The 25541-nt window shown below is 38.9% G+C and overlaps 1 protein-coding gene across 2 annotated transcripts; it reads right to left on the bottom strand.

The window, feature by feature from the left end:
* Positions 1 to 851: 851 nt before the first annotated feature.
* AP4E1 (adaptor related protein complex 4 subunit epsilon 1) lies at positions 852 to 20740 on the bottom strand. Of its 2 annotated transcripts, none has more exons than XM_064668791.1 (21): positions 20323 to 20515; positions 19925 to 19996; positions 18943 to 19066; positions 17714 to 17787; positions 16225 to 16346; positions 15257 to 15416; positions 14593 to 14759; positions 13915 to 13988; positions 12842 to 12964; positions 12647 to 12756; positions 12231 to 12370; positions 10830 to 10942; positions 10572 to 10690; positions 9568 to 9870; positions 8695 to 8809; positions 8186 to 8321; positions 7027 to 7279; positions 5741 to 6316; positions 4362 to 4546; positions 3509 to 3666; positions 852 to 3050 (listed from the first exon to the last, which is right to left on the bottom strand). In XM_064668791.1, the coding sequence occupies exons 1-21, from the start codon at positions 20482 to 20484 to the stop codon at positions 2890 to 2892; spliced, it is 3447 nt and encodes a 1148-aa protein (XP_064524861.1). In that variant the 5' UTR covers positions 20485 to 20515; the 3' UTR covers positions 852 to 2889. The 2 variants fall into 2 exon arrangements, with proteins under 2 accessions (XP_064524861.1, XP_064524862.1); XM_064668792.1 differs by having other exon boundaries at positions 2741 to 3050; positions 19925 to 19992; positions 20323 to 20740.
* Between the last annotated feature and the right edge of the window lie 4801 nt (positions 20741 to 25541).

Raw genomic sequence — 25541 nt, 5'->3', positions numbered from 1 at the left:
TGCCAGTTCAGAGAGGTCAGTTTATACTGACTGGCCTCTGGTTGCCTCTTGAAACCAAACTTCTTCATGCAAACTGGTTATGTGCTCTCTTCCTTCTAGACTGTTTCTATCCCTTTCCTGGAAAACAGCCTAAGCCTTCAAGATCTACCAAGTCACACAGAAAAGTAACTGGGAACACCATGGAGGAAGATAGTCACAAAAGGATTTTCAATACGGAACCAGATGGAAAAACATTCCTTTGTATAATTATCTATGCAGTCATATTTCAGAGACAGCTGGATGATGGAAGAAGATCAGAGGGATTTCCAGCACTGAATTGCTGAGGTTCTCAAGGGCCTGAGCTCCCCAGCTCAGTCAGGACTCCTGTTACACACTGGCAGCTTTTTTACACAAACCATCCCCCTGACTTAGACCAGGGCTGCAGCCACCTGCAGTTCAGCTGTTATGACCAACTCCCCAGGCTCCCAACTCTATAGCAATGCTTTCTTATGTCAGCATTGAACTGAACAAAATGCTATTCCAGTCAACTACGAATAACAAGAGATACTCAAGTCTCCTGTGATGCCTAAAACCAAAACACACAATCTGGCAGAATTCCAAAAAGAGGGTTGGACAACATAAGGGACACACAGAAGGCTGTTCCAAAGATCTATAGTGTAGTCTTGCAGTCTTCTGGTACCTCCAAGTGAGACACGGGATATTTAAATCACCAATGGACTCAAGACTTCTGTGGTGTTACATTCTTCATCACTGTCCAGATGTAAAGAGAAACAATTAAAATAGAAACTAGTTCTTAATATGCAGAAACACTGCTATATGTGGTGGCAAAGAACATGTAACAAGGATTAAGCTAATTTTTTAAATAAAACTGAATTTTATTAAACTGCAAGAAATGCAAAGATGGTGATAGATTCAGAACAACATTTGCTGGGCAATCCAAAAATAAAGACCAACACAGATACAATTCCCTGCAAACTCCTTGAAGTGGCTTTAATACCATAAAGCAATTAGAATATTGACACTTTGACAAACACTATTCATACAGTGAAAAAGGTTACAAAGAACATTACATGAACAACAGAAGGCATTGTTGTCTTTTGCTGTTCTTTTTAAACACTAAGACAGTAACATCTCATTGCTGAAATGGTTTGAATGCATAGGCCACAAACAGATACTTGTATTAATAGTTCCTATGATTACAGAAGTCCAATTGCATAACGCAATTTACCAGCAGGGAAATAGTTTGCTGGAAATTATTCCACTATAAATCAGTTTTCATTTATATAAACTGTCTTGAAGTGCCAAGTAAACATTAAAGTATGCAGAACATTAAATATATTTACAGGTTCAGTGCACTTTAAATTCCTCAGTAAGAGGGTACTGAAACAGCAATAAAAACAGCTTTGCTTGTATGATTATACTTGTGATAACACAAGTAGCATGACTTAAAAAAACCCCAAACTATCAGCACATTAACATTCTTAGGACAATTTCATCAACATTTACCAAAACATCAAAGTAACAATACTTTATTTTTCTTTACAACCAGTGCTTATCAGGTGAGAATCAGTAATGCTGAAATATAACAGAGAGTTTCCTTGTTACTATTAAACACACAAAGGAGAGAATTCCACTGTGGAATCCATTTATACCATGTCTGAACCATGTGTACAACCTTTGATGCTTTTAAATAGAAAACATGACCAGCTCTAAATAATATTAAGCAGTATTAGTTTTCATTTAGCATTTAAATAAATTAAGATTGCTCGATTTTCAAGACTGTGAGGTTATTTCAGGAAGAGAAAACAACCTCCTCAGACACAGTTTCCATGTATACTGCTCTGATTTAATCTCTCATGCCTTGCTGCAGTTCCTAGCAGTGCACACACAACATCTGTGCAAGTCAAAGGTTTGAGGAGTCATACTGAGCCTATAAATAATTAGAAGAAAAAATAAATGAAAGTTTTCCCTATGTGAATTTTTCATGGACAGAGATATTGGCCAGATTAAGTTTATAGGGTTGACTGGACAGCAATGAACATGTTTCACTACCTATGTTGACAATCAAGGTCAACATGTCCACAGCCAAGTACCCCCAGCTCAGTCACCTCAGGCTTGATCCACATCAAACTTTGCTTTAGAGATGCACAAATATTCAGTGACTGTCACAGACCCCTGTGGAAAGGGAACACAACTGAAACATGAGGCAGGAAGAACTGCAGACAGGGACTAACCTGAGGGGCCTTAGATCATCCCCCAGGAGGTGCTTCCATGGGATCTCACATGCCTGACTCCTATCAAAAACTGTTTAGATGTTACCACTTCCATGGTAAATATCAAAGATCATGGGAAGAGTTTTGTTCCCTAGAATCTTTTAACTGCTTTAAAACTGTGCATTTGTTGCTACATAAGTTACTTTATACAACCACCAGTATGGGTCTTGTTGCCAACAGTGCTTAAAAATAGCTTTAGAAAAATTACCAAAATAAAATTAGATGATCCTGATAACTGATCAAGTCTGACCCTATAATGGAAATATGTTTTCCTTTAAAATCATATTTAAGTAGTTGCCATGAGAAGTAATCATTGGCATCTATAAAAGCTGCATAATAAAAATAAATACTTTCCGTCATTTACAACAAAATTAAGAAATATACATTTCACTGAAACAGGTTACAATACTTTAATGTACTGTACAGTCCTGAGCAAGTTTTTGCAGGCGTAATTTAGGTCATTGCTCTTTCTCCACAAGTCCACATGACATATGCCAGCTGGAAGAAAACTTCTAATACTCCAAGAAGCAGTATCTTAATTTAGCTTTGGTAATTATCTGTGCAACTGTATAAATCTTTTCACACCCCAAACAGATTAAGGCAGGCACTATTGTTATTAGGATTCCCCCATCACCTTTTGACACTGATAGAGCAAACCATCTGGAAGAGCAGCACAAGGTGATCTGAACCACACAGCCAACATCCCTGAGTGAGTACGGCAGTGCAGCAGGCAGGGCACAGATGGAAGCAGCTGGCATGCCAGTATTCCCTCATTACCTTAAAACAAAAAAGACCACAGAAAAAAAAAAAGAAGTAACAAATAACAATTGCTACAGTATACTTCATAAATGTATCTTTCAAACTCCATGTGTGCTGTTCTCTTCTACTCTTCCCTCTTAACTCCTCTAACAAGTCACCACAAATCATGCTAAAATCCCAGCTTCATATTTTTCCCATAGCTTCATTCCCTTCTTTTTGTCTTGTCCAATACTCTTCGTAATGCAAGTTTCCTCCTTTGTAAAATTTACTGTTTGTTGTACACTTGTATCTTTACATCACCTTCACAAAGACCCCCAAGTAAGGCAAACAAAGTCCACAGGAAAACAGTCCCGAGTTTACTGTCCTCCCAAACATTCCCCGCCTCAAACTCTAAGATACTCACTTCCATGCACCCATTTTCGTGGGAAAAGTTGTATATATTATATGTATACCACATATAATATACTTTCACTTACCTATAATGTCAACTATATGGAGTTTCAGCTTCTGTTGCAGTGTGTTCAAGGCTGCTGAAAGGGAATCTTGGGAAGACAACATTTTTATATTCTGTTTCACATCATTGGAAAGGGACAACCACAGCTTTCCAAAGTCTTCTGTAGTCATTTCCATTGGCCTAAAAAAAGATCACCACATATTTTAGCAAAATGAGATATGTAAGTCACAAAAAAAATCATATCTGGAAGCACCTGGACAACAGAACAAGCAATGAGCAAATTCATGTTAGTTTAAACAAACTCCTCTTAGCATAGAAGTTTCTATTCCTTGCTTTAGGTTTCTAAATTTTAAAGGAATAAATATATGGATTTCACTTCAAAAGAAAAGTCTGCTGGAAAAAAGGACACTTGCTTTTTCTACTCCTGAAATAAATGCAGTGTTCCGAAATTAGAAGAATGAGCTTTCTTCTTCCCCTGCAAAAATTGTCAGCCTTTTCATATAATGCTCTGGTCCCTGCACTCAAATCACTTCTTTCAGTTTGACATGTTCACATTATGCCATATTTTAAAACAGCATGCCCTTCTGTTCACTCACTTTTCAGCCTCCTCAAAAACACATTCTGTAATTCAAGGCTATTCTAACCTGCAGCTACTGTCAATATTCTCACTGGATTTGTACTTCTTGCTGGAACTTTTCCTCTTTTTTGGAAGTGTAAAATAACCCTTTATTATCTTTAACAGTAATCTCAGATTAAAACTAGCTGCTCAAGAAGGAGTCTTATATTTTCAAAGTCAATACCCAAATCATCCTGCCCTTGTCTAATACTGAGTTGAGTACAGGTGCTTTTAAAAAAATGCAGCTTTTTTTATTTACCTGATGAAGTCCATCAGTGATAAAGTTACTGAAAATTCAAGGCGAGTTTCCATCTCTGACTGGTAACTAACAGAGCCAGAAAGAATTCCCTGGGTACAGATTTTGTTCATCCTCACACATTTCTGGCAATGTTCCAAACTTTGAGCTTCAATTACAGGAAACTGGTGGGTGGGACTCTCCAAAATCTATGTGATGTTTTAAAAGGAATATAGAACGTAAGTCTTGCTGTCGAAGTTTCGCAAGTGATAAAGATACAGCTAGAAAATTGTGTAAGTGCCTTTTATTTCCATTGATTTTTCTTGGACTATTTGACAAGTGAACAGAACTACTATTTCTCAGCCCTCATGAAGGATAAATCAATAATTAACATCTACAAGTGTTCTGTGAGAAGTAAAACAGTGGTGAAACTCATCTCTGACAATCGGCTTCCCCCACCTCTGAATAACTGCACCAAGAACCTGAATTCTGTAGTTCAGTCTCAAAATATAAGCAAGCAGCATTTGCAACATACCTCAAGCTATATGCTAAAAGTAAGAAGTTGAGAAATCCTCCCTAATAATAAGGATGATTTCAAGATTACTCAGCAGTCCCCAGCCTCTCCAAACAAACCAGTAACACAGATTCTATCCATGGTAGTGGTCTGTGTGGGAACTTAAGTGAATTACAAGAAAAAAACAGACATGAAATGCCCACTTTCTAGCAAGGACAGGTTTGATTCAAGTTAGAAAAGGAAAGGAAGGAGACTCCATAACCAATTAGCAGTTCCTTTCCTGCTTAATTCTCTTTATCCAGTTATCATTTGCTGAGTGTTTAATAACTCTGTGTTTCTTCTAGCAAAAACTGTGGATAGTCATGCTGATTGGCAATTCCTAGTCATCTTTCCAAATATTTAAATGAAGTTTCAATCAAGACTAACATGCTTTTACCAACCCTAGTTAAATCCCAGATGTAGCCAATGCAAAAAAATAAACTGACCAACTCTTCTGCACCGTCAGCTGAATGCATGAGAATGAAATATGACTGGTAGCTTTGGGGGAAAGGAGGAGGGAGGAAATCGAAGCAAGCCTACACAAATTTTATGTCAGGGAAGCAATGGAATCACACAGATTTGTTATATGGAGGCAAGCACTAGGAAACAAAACCAAGGTGAATTAAAAAAGTGAGATGCTAACTTTTAAACCAAATAACACTAAGTTTATATTGAGATTTCTCTCACCGCCCTTCAGAATATGTGTAACAGCAGTAACCACAAGTTTTAAGGAAATACTTTGGAAAAAGGCATGACTATTACATTAAAGCAAGCACTGCACAGTAAAATGCAAGAGAAAAGCGAGAAGTTTCACGTGCATTTCAAATACAATGGAAACACAGTTTCTTACCTGAAAGTGTTCTGTTTCTTCAAACACTAAGTTCACAGCATTAAGTGCAGAAGTGGTTTTATTGGAAACTAAGACAGTGAGCAACAGAGAGTCATCTGTCCACGCCTTACAAAAATACAGAGCTAAGGCATCATTCTGATGAAGTTCCAGTACCTCAGAGTGAGGAAGCTCTTCAAGTTCTTCTGGTAAGGAAGGAACCAATGGTGTTTCACTGGCACTTTCACACTGAGCACTTGGAGAAGGCTGAAAAATTTCAATATTACTATCAGCAAACAAAGGTGACTGTGACACCCTATTATCTGAAAGTCTGTCATCCAGCACAGATTTTTTAAGGGACTGAGGTGTTTCAAATGCTAAATTATCTTCTACAATATCTGAAGAGCACAGGGAGGCTTTCCTTAACCTTGTGTGTGTACTTTCCTCAGAGTCTTCTGTGTTAATAGGTACTGTATCAAGTAAGGGACCAAAATCTGAAGCAGCACTACTTTTGAAGTCTGATGCCTCCTCACTATGTTGAGTGTCATTTATCTTTGATTTCCTTTTGAACTTCTGGGTAGCTGTGTCTGCTTTCCCCATCTGAAAAGAAAAATATGGTTCTGTTGCTATTAACACAATGAAACAGTGAGCAGGGACAAGGAATCAATACAGATGACAAATACAAACAGATTCCAGACATTTTAATGGATTCCAGCTTTTGTTGTATTTCTTACAGGGTACTGAATTAGCTTATAAAGCAAGTATGACTCTAGGTTCTCTTAAACTAAAAGCTCTTAATAAAACTAAGCACAGCTAAACAGTTTCTGGTTAACCAGTGATAAATGCCAAGATGTGAGCTGGCTAATAAGATGCCAGTCTTAAAAAGACTACCTAATGGTGAATTCTTATGTTCCAGATACTATCACCGACATATTAAAAATGGTCTTGACACAGGGTGTCAAGCTCTAGCCTTACTGCCAAATGAATGGCAACAGCTCTGCAAAGCTGGGTCAAGGAACAATTGTTCAGGAAAACTGTGATTTAAACTTGAAGCACAATACATAAACAGAGGGAAGGTCTATTTACCAAACCAGATCTGCTCCAGATGTTGCTTCATCAAGTAATATCCAAGCTGTTTCATGTTCTTAACAAACTATCAGATTGCAAAAGTAATTTTCAGTAGCTTTTCAGTTACTTAAGGGAAATTTGTCTTATCACTAATTTGATCTTCATTTGCATACAAATATCTATTATTTTAGATAAGGCTATATGTAAACTATAAACTGTTGAGTCTCAGAAGAGCCACTTACCAGACTGACACCAGCACTTGATCCCAGCCCAACAAACAAAGTTGATGCTAACTGCTGCTTCTCTTTGTCTTCCTCAGTGAGGCTGGCACCTTGATCAGACCTCAACACAGGAGGGTCACCTGCCTGTCCTGCTAATAAGCTGCCACAAGGAACTGTTTGTGGCTCATTTTCTTTCCCCACTTTTTCTTTCTTTGGAAGATAACCTTCTTTTCCCCACAGCTTACGTACTCCCTCAAGTTTCAAAGTACTTGTCCTAAAAAAGCAAACAAAACAAAGCAGGATCAGCCATATGAACATCATGTTCTTAAAAACACACCAATACTCAAACACCATTCACAACTTTGGTACTTTGATAGACACAGTGAGCAGTGAAATATAAGTGAACACTTGCATCTGCATGAAGTTCTATGTTAGTAATGTTACATTACTTTTAAAATATCCCACAAATGTAAACCTGGACTGGGCTATACAGTACTTAAGTACAGACCTATATTAAGCAGCATTAAACACCTGCAACCAGTAGTACACTCTGTTTGCCACCTCCACTCAGAGTTTCAGACTACATTTATAATATATTTGAGTAATTTTTTAAAAGGTAAATATAAGCAACATGGTATCTATCTTTCTCCCCAGGAGACAGGTTCTGGGAAGACATTTTCCCATAAAGATTCTGAAAAGGTTTCCTGCAACCAATTTACAGGACTATGAATTAATTTTTTAATTTGTATGAAGTTATGGACCTGGAATAGTTTGTAGTGTTCTAAAACTTACACTGCAAATCTTAGCCTCACTTTTATCTAAAAAAAGTTCCCTTAAAAGGCACATTATTAAGTATTTTTTCTCTGTCATCTTTTTCTTACAGGTTACACTTGTTTTTAATGGGAATACAATAAATTAATTATCAGGTAATCTTGTCTCCATTTTACTGCATCTACCACCACCTAATTTGTAGTCTGTGAAGAAAGTGGAAAAAGAGTCTAACCACGTTGGTTTTTCTAGTAATTATAAAGATACCACTACCTGAATTTCTTTTTACATGACAGATGTTTCCAAGTTCAACTGCATTCTTTCTAGTTCCATGTAATGAAGCAGCAAAGACATGATACTGACAACAAACAGAAGCTTAAATGTGCTTCATTTCAAACACAGGTTAACTCACTCTTTGTGCCCTGTCTCAGCACTATTACCAGATGTATCAGAACCAAAAGATAAACCAGTGGGGGACTGTCTGCCGGTGACACCAGATGAAGACACACTTGAAGCAAAGGACAATCCATAAGGTTCAAAATTCAGAGCTGCAAGACAGACAATCTTACAATTACAATGAGGAATAAAAAAAAAAAAAAGAAAGAAAGAAATCTGTTTTCTGAAAACAGATATCCCTGTACTGCTGGACTTCTCAGGCTTTCACTTTAACAATCCCCATAAATTTCAAATCCTACAGACCAGCAGAGATTATAATAAAACTTTCTCCCATCAAGAATAACAACCTATATCCATCAGCAAGACTGATGTGGAACTAAAATCTAAACTGAATTTAGCTCTTGTTTACACACAAGAGATGTATTAAGATACTATTACTTTAAGAAAATGTATTAACTTAAACTTAAATTGTTAATACTTATCAGGTAATTTACCAGCTATTAAATAAATGCTGCAAACTTTCACCTTTTTCCTGAGAAAGTTTCTCCTCTTGCCTCTGGTGATGAGGTTTATATGGTGCTGCCCCATGACCAAGTCCTTCGGCCACAAACCCATCCAGAAAAGATAAGGAAGCATCTACCTACACAGAATTAAAAGGAACAAAAAGGCAATGAAAATATTTGCTATATCTGAGCCTGGTGTTACCAGTAGAATATTGTGTCTTATCATCAGATCAGGATCTTCACTCTCTCATCTCCCATATCTACCAGTAGAGCTGCTGTATTAACAGCAGTGGTTCAGCAAGTATGTTGAAGCAGACTTTGAGCTAGAGATTTGTAACTTAACTCCTCCACTATTTGACTTTTATATTAATTTATAAAACAGAAAAAAAAAAAAGAAAAAAAGCAGAGTTGAATCTTCCAAAAATGGTTGATACTACCATTATATGACAATACTGAATTCAAACAAACCCTCTCAAAAACCTCAGCAATATCAATCCTCTTTTCCAATATTTTTTCCATTATTTCAAGTTTAGTACTTTCTAAGTAGGAGAAAACCCTATGGATTAAAAAGCAGTACTATATCACTAAAGCAGGCCTACCATGTCTTTAAAAAAACCAAAAGACAACTACAAATAAACCACTGCATGAAATGATCATCTTGTTAAAAGCAACTCCAGCTTACTTAACACTGTGGTTCTTTATCTTTCAGTACAGAACATTATGATTCACCACATATGCCTGAAAAAGTGTTTCTGAAAACTCACTTTAAGCAGACTTAACTAACACCAGTCAGAACTGCAAATACCATTCATTTTGAAAACACGATTTTACCGAAATATTCAACCCCCTGAACTACAAAGAGGTTCATGTAAAACAAACAGTGCAGCTGTCTTACCACCATATCATTGCAACTAGCATCAAATGGAAGCAAATTTTTCATCAGTGCTTTGTCTTCACAGAGATGTTTCAATTCAAAGGCATATTGTCTTATGCAGGTATCTAGAGAGCTGCTAAATTCTTGGATTAGTTTGTCAACTGTTTCTGAACAGGAGGTATGTGATGCTATCTTGGTGACTGCAGCCATTATCCACGCTTTAGTTTCAGAATTAACATAAGTCTTCTTCAGCAGGCTGTGTAGTTTTGTCAAAATAACTTCTGGATCAACATCTGTAACAAGACTGAAATATTCTCCCAACACCTATTCACAAAGAACAGACAAAATACCCATTTAGTCACACAGAGCAGTGCTTTCAGTTTTGAAATTAGAATATAGTACTAAATAACACAATAAAATCCACCTCATGTTCAAGAAATTATTATTTTAAACATCTTCTAAATTATTTCTTTACCATTTTGTGTTTTAAATGTCAAAGGCTTGAAGTTAGCTTTGTGTTTATCTCAGCAGATTCCAACTTTTAGCTTCTTAAAAATCCAACAGTTGTTGGGAAGAAAGCTAAACATAACTAGGCCCTGAGAAAACACAATTTGCTCACACTGCAGCCTCTCCCTTGGGTGGAAGCTGAAGCTTACCCAGGTACCAGATAATACCAGCACAGTACCTGGTCAGGTTAAAAATGCATTTCAAAACCACATCTGGCCTAGTTCTGATGAAGACAGAAAGGCTCTCAACATGCAGCCAGGTTCAGGTGGCTGTTAAGCCATTCCATCAGCCACCTGCCTTAAAGGGAGCTTTCCTACAGCTTTTCTACAAACTACAAGCAGTCCTTGGTCACCAAAGAGGTCACTAAAATAGGATTGCAGCATATTAGCTTGATTTCAAGTTAAAAAAAACCCCCAAAACTCATGACTAAAAATACAAGAGTCTAATAAAAATTTATTAAAAACATCACCACCTTAGACAGTTTCCTCATATGGATTTTGACCATGTGTCTACCTTACCCAACTCATAACTTGAAGGAATTTCTGTGGATACAATGCATCTTCCTCTCCAAGTAATGATAAATAAGACTGCACTGCATACATCCGTAGCTGATGATCCTCCTTTCCATCATCAAATCCTAGATAGAAAACAATATAAGATTTCCTTGAAACACAAATAACAAATCCTACCAAATATTTTGAAGTACATTTTAAGAAAAAAACCCAGATTATCAAGGAACATGTCTGATTCTTCAGAGCATTCAGGGAGTTGCTCACCTTCAGCCAACAGCCTCAGAAAGTTGTTTGGGATATCAGGATGCACAACATCACCTCCGACTGAAAACACAGCATTCATTGTCTGGATGAACCACTCGTTGTTAGGAGCATACGTGTCCAGATGTTAAGGAATGAAGTGCTAAGGCACAACTTTATGTTTCTAAGGAACACCCATCTTAATCTCCCCAGTAAATTGGGGATCTGATGGTCAAATACCAGCTCAATCTAACTGAAGAGGAAATATTGCTGCATCTTTCAGAAAGCATTTCCCATAAATTTCATGGGAACTGGTCGTCAGGTAGAGAAGTGTTAAGTTACTGCTCTGTTGAAAAAGTTGTCAAGTAGACCTCACACAGCAGGAACAGACATGTTGACATATGTGAACTACTCTATTTTAAGCTCACACTTGTCCCGTGCTGGGCTTCCAGCATAATCTTTTGAGTTTGTTTACCCAACATCACTTGATCAATGATAGAAAAGCTGTTATTTTCAGCAGTGTTTTGCTGTTGACTCACAAATTTTATGAAAACAATGAACATTTTGAAGCACTCCACAGAAAGCATTACTGGCTTTTTAAATGCATTTAGAAGTTTTTTAATGTATTTAAAATTTGATCAGCCTCTGTTAACTTTTAAAGTTAGCTTCTGCCTTCCCTCAATCAAGTCCTGAAAATGCAGTTACTGAATAGACATTTTCAACAGTATAGAAACATTGATATTGCCTTATTTTTGCATACAGCAGGACAACACAGCTTTTTTTTGTACACTACTCTGTTCCAAGCAGTGTACAAATAGGATGGTAAGGTAGCTTTCTGTTAAAAAGCACTTACAACTCAAATTATCAGACAGAAATGCACACAGAAAATCATGCAATGGCAGGTCTAACATGCCAAATCCCTAGCCAGCACTTCCATCTTTTTGGCATTGTTAAAGAATCTTTTCTTTATTTCTATCAAAGTGTGTTATTCTTCAAATCCATATACCAATGAAGAGTTAGTTCTCTGATAGAAGATCATTTCCACAATTACAGAATAGCACTCCCTCCTGCAGTAGTGTAAGACTTCCTAGTTTGAATTTAAAAACACGAGGTTTTAATGCTAAACTCCAAAGCCAAAATAAAATATTTTGAGTGCCATTACTTTCTCTCAGTGAAATACCAGAAACACAGCAGTCATGTTTGTATATGTTTCTCTTTTGCATACTTTTTTTTTTTGAAAGAGTGGAAAGCACAGCTGTAACACTTCCTGTTTCAAAAGATCATGAAAGATGCTTTGAAAGGTATAAATGTTACATATGCCTGAGCTCTGACTTCAAAGTTTCAGAAAAATAAAAGGATATTTCTCAGCTAGTTCAGAAAAATAAAAGGATATTTCTCAGCTAGTTCAGAAAAATAAAAGGATATTTCTCAGCTAGTTCTGCTACTTTGGCAACTAGGTTGATGATAGCATATTCTTCTTTACTTTCTTTTAAGTAGTCAAGCATCTTTTGAACTATGACAATGACATTCTGTCCATTTGTAATCCTATAGAGAAGCTCTAAAGTCTGCAAGAGAAAGCAAAAAAAATCAATTGGTTCTGATGACACAAAAAAGGAAGAAGGCAAACAGTAAAATTAGTATGATGTCAAATGGAGTAACTATCTTTATTTAGCAAGTTTTAAATGAAATACACTGATTACACAGCTTGTCACATTAATATTGTTTTAACTACCCTCTCACAATAACTGAAAAATAATATCCCTTTCACACTACTAATTTCAGAAAAACTATCACCCATCTTAAAAATTAACTTAATTTTTGACATTTGGAAATTCACTCACCTCCCTTTTAATAATGGGATCTGGATGGTCCAGACATTCAATTATTGTCATCTGGTGCTGAAGGGCCAGATTAGGATCCTGCTGGATAACATAGGTCAGAGCCTTTAAACCTAGAATGTGATTGCAAGTGATATAAGACAATGCATACTACTATGGCCACATTCAAAACAGCATAATGAAATCAGGCAGCCTTACCTAAGTACTTCAAATTAATTTTGGGTGACAAAACAAATTTTCCAATGCACTTGGCAGCTTTTTCAAGTAGTTCAGATTTGGGATAAATTGTATAAATTGTTTGGACACATTCAAATAAGATGGCTGCAAGGGGGGAAGACACATTATTAGTGTGTATTAAATACTTCTATAATTCAAAATTTTTTTAACAAACAAGCTCAGTGACTGTCTCAAGGAACTGCAGTGCTGTCCCACCCCCACTGAACTGAATCACAGAGTACCCACTGACAGTACCTACAGCCTATCTCTTCTACTGTATACATATTTTTATTAGCCCTTGCCACTGTCCATACAACTTTCTGTCCTTAAAGTTCTTCCAAACTTGAAGTCTCCTATAGTTGCTCAAAGCACTGGACTGGAACAGTCTTCAGAAAAGCAATGGGCAACTCTTAAGGATTCGAGACGAAATATTTTCTGATAATTCATATGATGTCTTAGCTTCTAACAACAGCCAAAATCATCCCAAGAACAGCCTTGTTAAAAAAAAAAAGCCATCCCAAAATCAAAACACAAACAAAAAAAACTTTGTAGAGTTGTTTTAGAAAAATCTAGAAGTAAACTGAACAACACACAAAAAGTAATTAATCCTTTGTGGCAACAATCTGGGCAAAGATTCAGACCAAGTCAGTCTCCCAAGTTAATTAGGGCTTAAAATCATGATGTAATTTTCAGTTTTTCTTGTAATTCAGTACAGTAGTTCAGTAACTGAACTGTCCAGTAGACAACCCCCTACTTTTAAAGCGTTACAAAACTAAATCTGAGGAAGAGTAGCATAAGAAGAATATGCAATAATCAATTACTTCATATAAGAAAGTGTAATCACTCATAACTACATTTTTCTTTTGTCTGGATCAAATGGTTTTAAAGAACACTTAATCACTTGTTCTACTATTTACTAGTTGGACATTCAAGAATATTATTAAGAAAATAATTAGATATTTCTAAAGCACTAAGTAAGTATTTTGGCACAATCAACTACTCACAATTTTCCATCTTTTCAAAGACTGATAGTTACAGAAAATAACCTCACCCACCATATGTAATATTATGATTTATCTCTGCTCTTCTTAAAGATTCATCTAGAACATCATACATCAATTCACTTGTCCTGTTTAAGAAAAAATATTTAACATTAATTGCAGCACTAATAAGCATGTGGTCTTTTTTTGCCACACAGCTAAAAGTCTAGTATAGAAATTGGAACATTATTCATATCCACAAATTCACTTTAACACAGAGGAGCTCTATAAGATGAGCCTAAATGGCATTTAACAAGATATTTGCAGCTTTCAAATAAACATCTACCATATCACAAGAATGAAAACACTTCTCTTACTGTTGGTATAAATAAAAAGATCAACAGGAAAAGGATCACAGACAACTAGGTCCTCACAAAATGGCAGCACTTTTAAAATAGTTTTACTCTGGATATTCATACAGTCATTTGGTAACCTTGTAACAGAAGTCCCAGTAAAATATATATTTTAAGCATATTCCACAATCAATTGTTTAGCCAATCCAGAAGCTAAGAAACAAATTTTGCAGAACTAGTCTGCTCACTGTCTTGATTAATAACAAGTGTATAAGAACTTCGATGCTGAAATCCTCCTAAAAATTACCAACCAAGCAAACCCAAGCTGTCTGTGAGGTTCAGGCTGTGACTGTACTCTTTGTACCTTCAAATTATTAATTACAGAGAAAGATTTGGTTACCTTGGATCATCTTTTCCTAACAGCCCCAATATTCTTAAAAGCTGAATTTGTAACCATGGTGCTGGCACACTGTGATAGTTGAAGTCAGAAGAAAGCTTTCCTCCCACTACTTGCTTTAGGATGGTTACAAAACTCCCAGTCAAGTCCTTGTATCCAGATGAGTTTTCCTACATAATGAAGAACAAGCACAATTCCAACAGTTTGATACAGCAACTCAAAAGTAAAAACAATCCAAAACTTGTGTAGGATCAAAATATCTGTGCTGATGGTTCCATTACTTTAAATTAAACTTCTACTCTAATTCCCCAACACCCATAAGCTCTTCACTTTAAATCTATGCTCTTTTCTCACACATTTGGAAAGGGAGCAGATGTAACACATTCACAAGCAAATTCCATCAAACCCTTAAACACACCGTAGAACTGAGATCCTCCAGGCAAGGATCCAATGATGCTGAGCATTCAGATCATGCAAGAAGTGGATCTAAATGTAGAGCTGGCATAAACAAACATAACACAGATGCCCATGATCACACAAATTACCTTTTCTAATGATTACAAGTAAGTTTTTTCTGCAAAACTTCCGTACAGCACCCTGTGGATTTAAAATGAAAACACATAAAAATATCTCCCAAGTTCAGTAGTGCTTCCAATCCTTTGCCTACCTTAATCATTTGAAGATAAATATGCAGAGAAGCAGCCATGACTCCAGCATCCCTGTCACATAAGGCTTTCCGGAACTTATCGTGGATGTGCTGAACTTGGTTAGGAGCGATGAGATAGAATTTATATAAAGCCTGAACAGCTTTTCTTCGGATAATTTCCCTGAAATGAGATTTACACTCAGCAAAATGAAGCTGCTTGCGTATTTTAAGTACTTCGCAAAACAACTTGCACTTTTTATTTCTAGAGCACTGTAAGATCAAATGGCCAGCCATGATCTGCAGAGAGATGAAAACCTGTGTTTTACATATTTGGTAACAAATGGCTTGGCAATACTACCTAAGTGAGGAAGTGACAAAGCAAACTTTAAAGCCTAGGAGGGCTTGATGTCAGATTGATTATTCAAAAGAATGGCCAGCAAATAAACAATAAAATAGGCCATGACTAATCTTTTGTGGTGGTATGTGCAGCTCCAAAAAATACATGTCTACTGAGTTGATTCTACAGTTCTCTTTCTAATCAATAAAACAATTACAGTACTATCCTCTGTGTATGGGACACCATAAACTAAGATTCAAACAATATTCATATCTGTAGATATACTTTTATCAAAGTTTCTATAAAAAGCTTTATTAAGAAAAAGTATCAGTAAAGTTCAAGGATCTTAATCTGTTTCTCCACCTACTCTACAAACACTTCTTCATCCCTATTCATTAAAAGGACTCCAGGAAATAAATTCAATTACATTTACCTCCTGGCTACGAAAAAAATTAATACCCATCCAGTACTCAGTCAAGGCTGCAAATAAACGACATTATAATCCAAGAGAAAAAACTAGGAGGAACAATTTCCAAAGGTAATGATTAGAAAGACCAAATTAGAAAAGACACACCAGTTTACTAAAACTACCTACAAAATTAAGTTATTCAACCACACAAGGCCATTTGAAATTCTGTAAATGAATACATACTTAGAGTGCTGGAGCTTGTCTTCTATTAGGGGAAGAACAGCTGGAATCATTTCCCGTGGAAAGATCTGGCTGACAACGGTTAATGCCATGCAGACCTCTACTAGATTAGTGCTCTGTAAGTCCTGAAATAAGACAGTAATTTTTTACTCAGACTTTTAAATTCCACACAGACTTACCCCAAATCTTTCCCAAGCAGGCTGGATCTAGCCCACCTACACAGCCCAGCCACTGCCAGCATCCTGCTGTCTGCTCATGTTTGAGATGTGTCAGCTCCCACTGAGCTCATCAGGTTCTCTCCTTCTCTTATGCAGCAAGAAGGAACAGGCATCTCCTCACACTGGTGTTACAGAGATGTGTACATTTAAAATATGAACGTAGCATTAACACATGGAGCTACAATCAATTTTTGTTTACTCAAATAGTTGGATGATTGCAAAAATATATTGAGCCCCCAGCTGGATCAGGGAGATGAGTCACTCACAGAATTCAACAGTATTCTCTCTAGTGCCTTTGAATGAGCCAAAAGAATTAAAAAAAGAAACAAGCAAGCTCAATAATACTGTCAATTATGTATTTGTACACTAAAATACTACCTACTCCCTAAGAAGCAAATGCAAATTACATGTAGCATTCTACTAAAGAAAGAATAAAAACTCAATCTGTTCCAAATACAATTAAAACTAGTAGATATAGCTCACTGTAACCTTAAACCAAAAAAGGATGGATGAATTAAGGAAACGCAAGACTACAATTATTTTTCAAAACAAATTAAATGTGTAAGATTTCCAGTTGATATAACTTGCTCTGTCAATTTGCCCCAGATAGGTTTTAGTCCTCATTTTGTTTAATTCTTTGTGGACTCTCATTTTTTACCTTTTTCTACACACTTAGGAGTTTCAAGTCATGTTTGACAATCCTTTCAGTGAAGAAGTTTTTCCTAATATCCAATCTAAACCTTCCCGGTGCAACTTGCCATCATTTCCTCACCCTGTTGTTTATTACCTGGGAGAAGAGACCAACCCCCCTGAGCCTCCTTTTCTCCAGGCTGAGCCCCCTCAGCTGCTTCTCATCACAGTTGTGCTCTAGAGTACTTGCACCAGCTCCTCCAGTCCTCTGGGTGGATCCCACGCATCCCACAGACGTGTGTGTGTCTCAGGGGTGTAGCAGCTTGCTGACCATTTCCCCTTGGATTCATTCTGCTCCTGTCCTCCAGCTCAGGGACTGGGTACCCAGAGAACTGGTCTTACCAACAGAGACTGAGGCAAACAAGGCTTTAAGTACCTCAGCCTTTTCCTCATTCTCTCTTACTATGTAGTCCTCCCCTTCTTCCAAAGGTTGTAAACTCTCTTTTTTTTCCCCCTCAGTTCCAGATAAGGCCCTTTGTTCAACCAGATCTTCTTCCCTACCAGCTCATCTCTTGGCACATGGGAACGGCCTGTCCTGTGCCTTTAACATTTTCCTTCTTTTTTTACCTCCAAAACCACTGTACCTTCACAACTGTGTTCACAAGTAGAAGCAGCAGTTCATGATTTTCATGTAGAAATAGAGAAACTGCCAAGTAGCCTATAAAAGAAAGCAGCCTCCATTACTATTTTCAAGCAATAAGCAAACTGAAGATAGAAAACTTAAGACTGTAATACAAGACTTAAACAACTATAAAAACCCAACAAAAAAAACCCAGCTGGATGACAATTGCCCATTTTTAAATACCAAGACATGTTGGCTCTTGACACTTAGAAAAGCTTTCTTCAAAACAGCTGACAACCTGCCCTCCCAAGTTTGGTGAAGACAAAATTTCTCTATCCCTACCAGGGCATCTGTACACTGGCTTTCACTATTCAGGGGAAAGCTTTAATTCATCACTTGTATTCTCTCAGAAACTCCAATACTTAGGTAGATGATCCAGATGAAATTCAAACAAAGGATATCAAACAAGCATATCCTGCAAGACATTGCCTTCCTTCTGTGTATGCAAACATGGCATTGCTTGGAGTTAAACCATTTTCTCTGCAAATAAGAAGAAATGTCTTCACTAGGCAGCTGAATCAGCAACTGCAAGGAAATTCTCCAATGAGACAGGCTGAAAGGTCCCTCAAATTAAATCTATTGGAAACAAGTCAATAGCCACACTGGCAGGCAAGGAAATCCCAGTGGCATGGAATTTCAAGGAAATCTGAACTAAACTTTCAGATTTCCTCAGGAACTTCTGCCCCTATGTTATAAGGATCTCCCTATTTGCTTCATTCCCTACAACTGTTTCCAAAGTAAAAAAAAAAAAAAAATAATAAAAAAATAATCCTACAAGCACCAAAATAGAAAATGTGTCTGACAGATGACCGACATCACCATCTTTATCTAATCTTGTACCATAGTACTTGAAAAAAAACCCAGAGCTTGAGAGAAATTAATTCTCTGCTTGATGTGTTTAACAAACATTCTCTTAAATTATTTGTTTGCTGGTGCCGCAATTCAACACAATGAAATTGTGATGACTTAAAATAAAATTCATTTCCCCTGCCTTCTGTGCTTCAAGCACATACAAAGCATCACACAAACTAAGGATTCAGCTAATTTCAAAGATTAAGAGACCATGAAATAAGATCAAGAAAGCAGAGGAACATTTTAAGTAAGTTGTATTTTTAGATGGATTATAAATCCTGAAAAACTTCAAAAACAGAATTTGAGAACATTATTAAGGCTACAGCTCCATGCACATACCAACTCTCTTCTCCAAAAGATTTCCTTGCTGTGCAAGCTTGATTGCATGGATATATCCAAAGGAAGACTCGTACCCCAGCATTTCACAGTAGATGAGTCTCACCATACATTCTTTCATCAGTTTCTGAAATAGCAAATTTAAATTATTGAGAATTTTAAGTCAGCCATGTTTTACACTCTTCTTCACTGCTCTAATGAAGCAGAGAACTGTATCTGACAGAAACATATCTCCATTCACATATGTTTTCTAAAATCAGGGTATTCGTGATTTTTCTTTGCTATGAACCTCTTCTGAAAAATCAATATTAATTTCTGCTATAAAGGCAGAACTTCCCATATATGACCCTTAAAAAAATTCTTATTTTGATTAGCATGCATGTGATCAACAGTACATTAACTATGACCAACATAAAGAATATGAATAACCAGAAGCGTTCAGATGATTACATTGTTAACAAAAATTATTTTTCACCAATTGCTACCCTGACCCAGGATGGTTTCTCACTATGCATAGATAAAACCTGATTTTTTTCCCCTAAAAAAAGTCTCCTGTATGGGACTGAGACAAGCATTAACTAACTCAAATCAGAATATATCATCTCCCGAAACTCAGACACAATAACAGTGCATACAACAAAGCACAGCTTCTTACGGAGCACAAACTTATTATAAGAACAATGTAAGCCTGCAAAGAACATGATTTGATGGAAGCAGTTCATCTGCTTTGTTTCAGAAACTACAGAATGACAGATCCTCAGTGCCATACTGTTACAGTTTACTCACATCAAGCAGAATCACAGTGTTATCACTATTTTAAATGTGTTGCAAAATCACACATATCGGTATCTTTTAATACTGATGATTAAAGATCTATAATGCAGATAACCTGCACATCCATCTAGAAAAAAGAGTGAGAACACTGCTGTACTTCGCCTTTGGTGTGCTGTTCCCATAGCCTGTAATAACCACTAACAGAACTTACAAGTGTTGTGGTGGGGGCTGAAACTGTTGCTTTCAAACTGGTTAGTTCCTGTTGGATCAATTTTTCTTCTTCCTAGAAGAGAGAGATCAAACCTCGCATACATTTCGTAGGTAACAAGAACCACAGAAGATGTGTTAATTTAAGTGTCCCACACTCTTCCCAAAGCAGCGGGTGCCTCGCTCAGGGGCTGCTCAAGCACAGCAGTGTGGCCGTCCCTGCCCACTCCGTGCCCCCAGAGCAGGCACAACGCGGCGCGGCAAAGACTTATCGCGGGGTCCCGAGCTCAGCCAGACCCAGGTCGAGGGGAGACACCGCGCCCGGGGCCCCCAGCCCAGCACAACCCAGCCCCGCGCCGGCTCCCCGGGCAGGGAGCGGAGCCCGGCCCCCGCAGCCCGTACGTGCTTGGAGGTGAGCGCCGTGATGCTCCGGATGAGGCTGCCGAGCCGGGAGGTGGCCGACACCCTGGCGGGGCCGCCGGCGCCGCCCGGGCCGGTGCCGGGGTCGTGCTGCCCCAGCAGCCCGGGCAGGGCGCTCAGAGTCCGCTCCACCACGTCGCTCATGCCGGACCCACCGCCCCGGAAGAGACGGGCCCGGGCGGCCCTTTCCGGGGCGGGCCGGGGGCGGGAGGCGGTGCCGCGCCCTGAGGGGCGGGGGAGCACGGGCCGGCCCTCGGTCCCCGCGCACCGCCCCCGGCCGGGCCGGGAGGTGGAGCTGCAGCCCCGCGTTCGGAGCGGGCTTCGGGGGCGCCGCCGGGTGTGCCGGGCTCGGAGCCATCGCCGCCGGAGCTCCTGCTGGCAGCATCGCGGAACAAAGACATTTAAGGGTGGGTTTCGAAAGAGCAGAGTGTAGCAGCTGATCACAGAATCAGTGAGCGTGGAAAAGGCCTCTGAGATCATCGAGTCCAATCTGTGACCGACCACCACCGTGTCAATTAGACCATGGCACCAAGTGCCACATTCAGTCTTTTCTTAAACCCCTCCAGGGACGGTGCCTCCATCACCTCCCTGAGCATCCCGTTCCAATATCTAATCACCCTCTGTGTGAAGAAATTCTTCCTAGTGTCCAACCTAAACCTCCTAAATAGGACAAATACTATTCTTAAAGTGAGGGTGGGAACACTGAGAAGTCGGTCTTGCCCGATAGGCTCCCAGTGGGCTATTCCTCAGTGATTCCCACTGCCCCACCTGCAGTTTGCCCTCTTGGGAAGGTTTTCACCGGGGAGCTCCTGGGAACTGCCTCTGCATTTGCTGCTCTTGCAAATGAGACAAAGGATCTCTTACCTACAAACAGTAATGTTCAAGATTACAGGGGTTTCTGGCTCTCTAGATACCATTTTTGCCATTCTGTTATGCTGTGCCTTTCAAACGAAGGTTAGTTTTATGGCACCGTAGCTGAACAGGAGAAGTTGCTGATGCTAAATGAACAGAAGTCTTGTTACTTTTGGTCATTTGGTACCCAGAGAAGTGATTTCAATTAATAGAAAAAGCTCCTCCTTTCTTTGTCAGACACAGTCACCTCCCAGTTCTGCTCTGACACAGTGACGTGCCCTCTGGTCCGTAGCTGCTGCAGGACTGTGGCTGGGATGGAACTGGGCATTCACTGGCAAAGCAAGGAAATGAACATGTGAAAGAAGGATGACCAATCTTCTGTAGATACTTCAGACAACAAGGGGAAAAGTGCCTCTAACCCATTCATGTTTACCTGATCTGTTGGGATATGCCTTTCCAAATATGTGTAGTGAAATATTCAGCCTGTTGCAAAAGATATGTTCAGATAGTCTCTGCTGTATTTTCTAACAGAATTGGTTTTCTCTCAGCGGTTTTCTTGTGAACAAGGGGAAAGCACAGTGCCACTTAAATATGTGTGTCAGTCGTCCCACCAAAGACATCAGACTAAAATAACACTGTATCTATAGAGTTTTGTGTGCTTAATTCCATTCTGGCAACCCACATATGCCTTTTCCAGTTACATATACGTTTCTGAAACAAAATTACTTGACATTTTCTGGTTTGTCTTTCAGTTCAAAGGTGGGGGGGTGGTTTCTAGAGAAGGTGGGGAAGAAACTGAAGTAATCCCTTCTGAGCTCTGTGTTTCCAAGGAAAAAGTATTCCTCCATATCCAACATACGTCTGGCCAGAAAATCATGCTGACAACCAGAATTGTAAATTGGTTTATTATCAGAAAAAAAGCCAAAGAGGAACAAACTGAGGTCAGTAGGTTTAAAATTATGAAAAGTTGGTGTTTCCTTGAAGCTAAGGTGAAAGATTTGGACTGGTATCTTTTAAAGTTCATTTTATGAAGTGAATTGGCTAAGAATATCTCAGTTAAAAACTGTTCAAGTAAAAACATCATATTATGTTGTAGAAGCCTGAAAAGCTTGTAAGCTTTGCAGACCAAAAATGTAAGTTCGATAAGCACTGGAAAAGCTGCTGGTAAAGCTGATGAACTTGAATAAATGCTCAAAACTCCCTGGCTTTGACTTTTTTCATTATTTTTATCGATTCTAGGGTCGTTAAGTCCTTCTTTTTGCCTTAACTGTTGTAAAAATAAATGCTGCATGTAAAATGACTTGTAGAGCACAAACCCTCAGGCTTGTACGTGGTTAATTTCTCATACTGTTGATGAGTGCATTGAAATCAAGAGGACTATTCATACTGCACACATATGTGCAAAATACATGATTTATTGTCAGATGATTATAGATATACCTAATGCCTTGCATAAAGATCACCAGTAAACTTTCCAACATTTTTTTCCTTTTAAATACTAGATTATTTAGTATATAATTTACATAAAAGGAGATAAACTGAGACAAGGTAGAAAAAGGCAAATCCACAAAAGTAAGGAATATCTACCACATAGGCATAAACTTGGCAAGGTAGAGTGTTGGCTTGTTTGTTTTTTTCCTGCTTTCATCTGCCTACTGTTTTCATCAGCTAGATGAAAAACCTTGAAGTGTGGTTATAAAACAACTGCAAAAATAGCACTGAAAGGCTGATTTTCAGTTATTTCTCTAGGCTTGATATCAACTGCTCTCACCCCAGTGAGAAACATTCTAATTGTCATTCCTGCAAGTTCTCCTTGGCATCTGATAGGCAAGTGGTACTCTTTCTGGCTCATGAATCATCATTGCAAATAAATAGTTCTAGAATAGAAAATAGGTTGATTGTGTATGAGCCAAAATACAATCCAAAATAGAAGAGCTTATGCTCTGCACCGTGTTGTCTCTGTGCTGGGCAGAGGAGTGTGTAGTAGTAGATGATATAAATGATGCCAAATGAAAACAGATGTAACGAGAAACAAAGACAGCACTTTTACCCATTTTTTTCTCTGATGATTAAACCTATTTTGTCATAATTAGCAGAGATTATGTGTTATCTGTCACATGTCGCACAAGCTCACCAGGGCGCTAGCGAGGAGCTCAGAGTGCCAGAGCAGAGCGGGGCAGGGCAGGTGTGCTCTGTGCTCACAGCTGTGTCTGTGAGTGCGTTGCCTCTCTGTGTTCTCCATGAACAGGGAAAGGGGTCATGTCCAAGGTTTTAGTGATGGTGTTGCCGGTTTCCAATTCCCTTCTCTCCCCACCATCTGTCCAAGCCCTTAGAGAGTCCTTCTGCATCACTCCTTGTTAGAGAGGCTTGGCAAAGCAGGAGCTGATTTAGTGCTAAGGAAATAAACTATGGATCTGGGAAATAGCATGGAAAAGATTTCACAGAAATAGAAACATTTATCACATAAACAGAAGTATATCCTGTAAAACAAACACATTTGAACACAATAAGATGTATCATTACATAAAAAGCCATATGGAGACATATCACATAAACAGGTGTATTTTTGACCTGCACCTTCTTTGTGCTGTTGTATCCAATGAGAGTTCCTTTTCTGATCTCACGGCTTTACAGCTACCTTGATTCCAGCAAGGTTAAAATACATTTATTGCTTTTGTATTGTACAGAACTTTTGTCCAAATGACTAAATGGGCAGAGTCTTAGCAATGGATGTACATTTACAATGCATTGTGGGAAGTGTTTGAGTGGAATAGAAGTAAATACCAGGAAGGGTAAATGAAGAGAAAGTATACATTTTTGTAGCATTGATAACATTGAACAGGCAATGAACCATTGAATCAATACCAAAATGGGACAGAATATAAAGCCACATTGAAGTAAGAATTGATCTTTTCATTTGTCTATATCAGCAGTGTCCTGTAGTTTTGAATTCCTGTTGCTGTAAATACACATCTGCTAAAGATGGCAGGGGAAAAGGTTACCCTATGCTTCCTTGGAGAAGCTGCCCATCTTCTGTGCTTCTAAGGTGAGGGAATGTTTTGGTTAGTATAATAGTTTTCCTTGTAAGTTACCAAACAAGCTATTTTTTTCTTATGTACAAAACAATGCTTGAAGTGTTTTTATGCAAAATACCCTGTAATTCCTAACTCTGGTTCAGCTCCAAGAATAGAAGCCTGATGATAGGTAAGGATTATGGGGTTATCAGTACATTTCTGAGAGTTATTTTCATTGCTCTGGATCTGTGGAAGACTAATTTATAGAAGTGAGTCTGATGTAAGGTAGAGCACTATTTCATCTAAATTATATGCAAAGGCTTGACTATGAAATAGTGGTTGCTAACAGGGGAAAAAAATGCAATTTTTTTAGTGCTTGTGGTCCAGTTAATTATCATTCTCCTACTTTTTTTTGTGTGTTCTCCACAGCTTATACTACAGTAATATTATATATTGATAAGGGATTGAACAGTTCCACTGTGTTCCTGGCTCTCGGTTGTGAAAGCTCTGATCCTTTCCATCTCTTCGTGTTTAGCCATTTTTTTTACAGTTAGCAAGCACTGAGATTTCTAATATTAAAGTGTTTTCATCTGCCCACTGCATGTATGCATTCGCGACTACAAAACCATGAGGTATTTTCTGAAGAAAAACCACCGTGATTTATTTTGGAAGCAGACCCTGTAGTTCTGAAGAGCTACCACTGCGATCCTTTGTTCTGCCGTGAAACGGCAAAAATGTCTTCCCCCGAGCCCTAGGGATTTGCTGGTGTTCTGTGCCTGCAAGGGCTAAACTTTAATATTGAAAACGTTGAGAATTATTGTCTTTTAATGATGCTTATCGTCATTTGCGCTACTGCCTTTTTTTAACCCTAAATTTTAAAAGAGCGAGACGTGCTATGATTAAACTTGTGATGTCCTCTCTTTGTAGTGAAAAGCAGATGATGATGAAGATTGATGACGGTGCCTTTGCTGGAAAGGGATGAAATAGATGGAAGTGATTCACAGGCCTCCCCTGAGGGGACGAATTCCACCTCTCCGGCTCCAAGCGCGGGTGCAGCGCAGCCCTTGGGGGCTGACGGCGCTGCCGGGGGTGGTCACGCCGGGCGGGTGTGCCCGCAGCCCGTGGCCGGAGCCCGTTCCCGGAGCCCTGCCCGCCCCTCTCCGCGCACCCCCCGGGTACCCCACAGCCCCCCGGGTTCCCCACAGCCCCCCGGGTTCCCCACAGCCCCCCGGCCGCTCTGCCCGGCCCCGGCCAGGAGCTCAGGGCCGCGGGAGCCGCGCATGCTCCGCGCCCGGCCCGCCCCCATCTCCTCCCCGCGCCCGGGGCCGGCGGCGG

The sequence above is a fragment of the Pseudopipra pipra genome, chromosome 12, assembly GCF_036250125.1.
Source record: "Pseudopipra pipra isolate bDixPip1 chromosome 12, bDixPip1.hap1, whole genome shotgun sequence".
In the NCBI taxonomy this organism is placed as follows: domain Eukaryota; kingdom Metazoa; phylum Chordata; class Aves; order Passeriformes; family Pipridae; genus Pseudopipra; species Pseudopipra pipra.
Note: the sequence above shows the minus strand (reverse complement) of the source record. Positions and strands in the feature narration are given on the sequence as shown.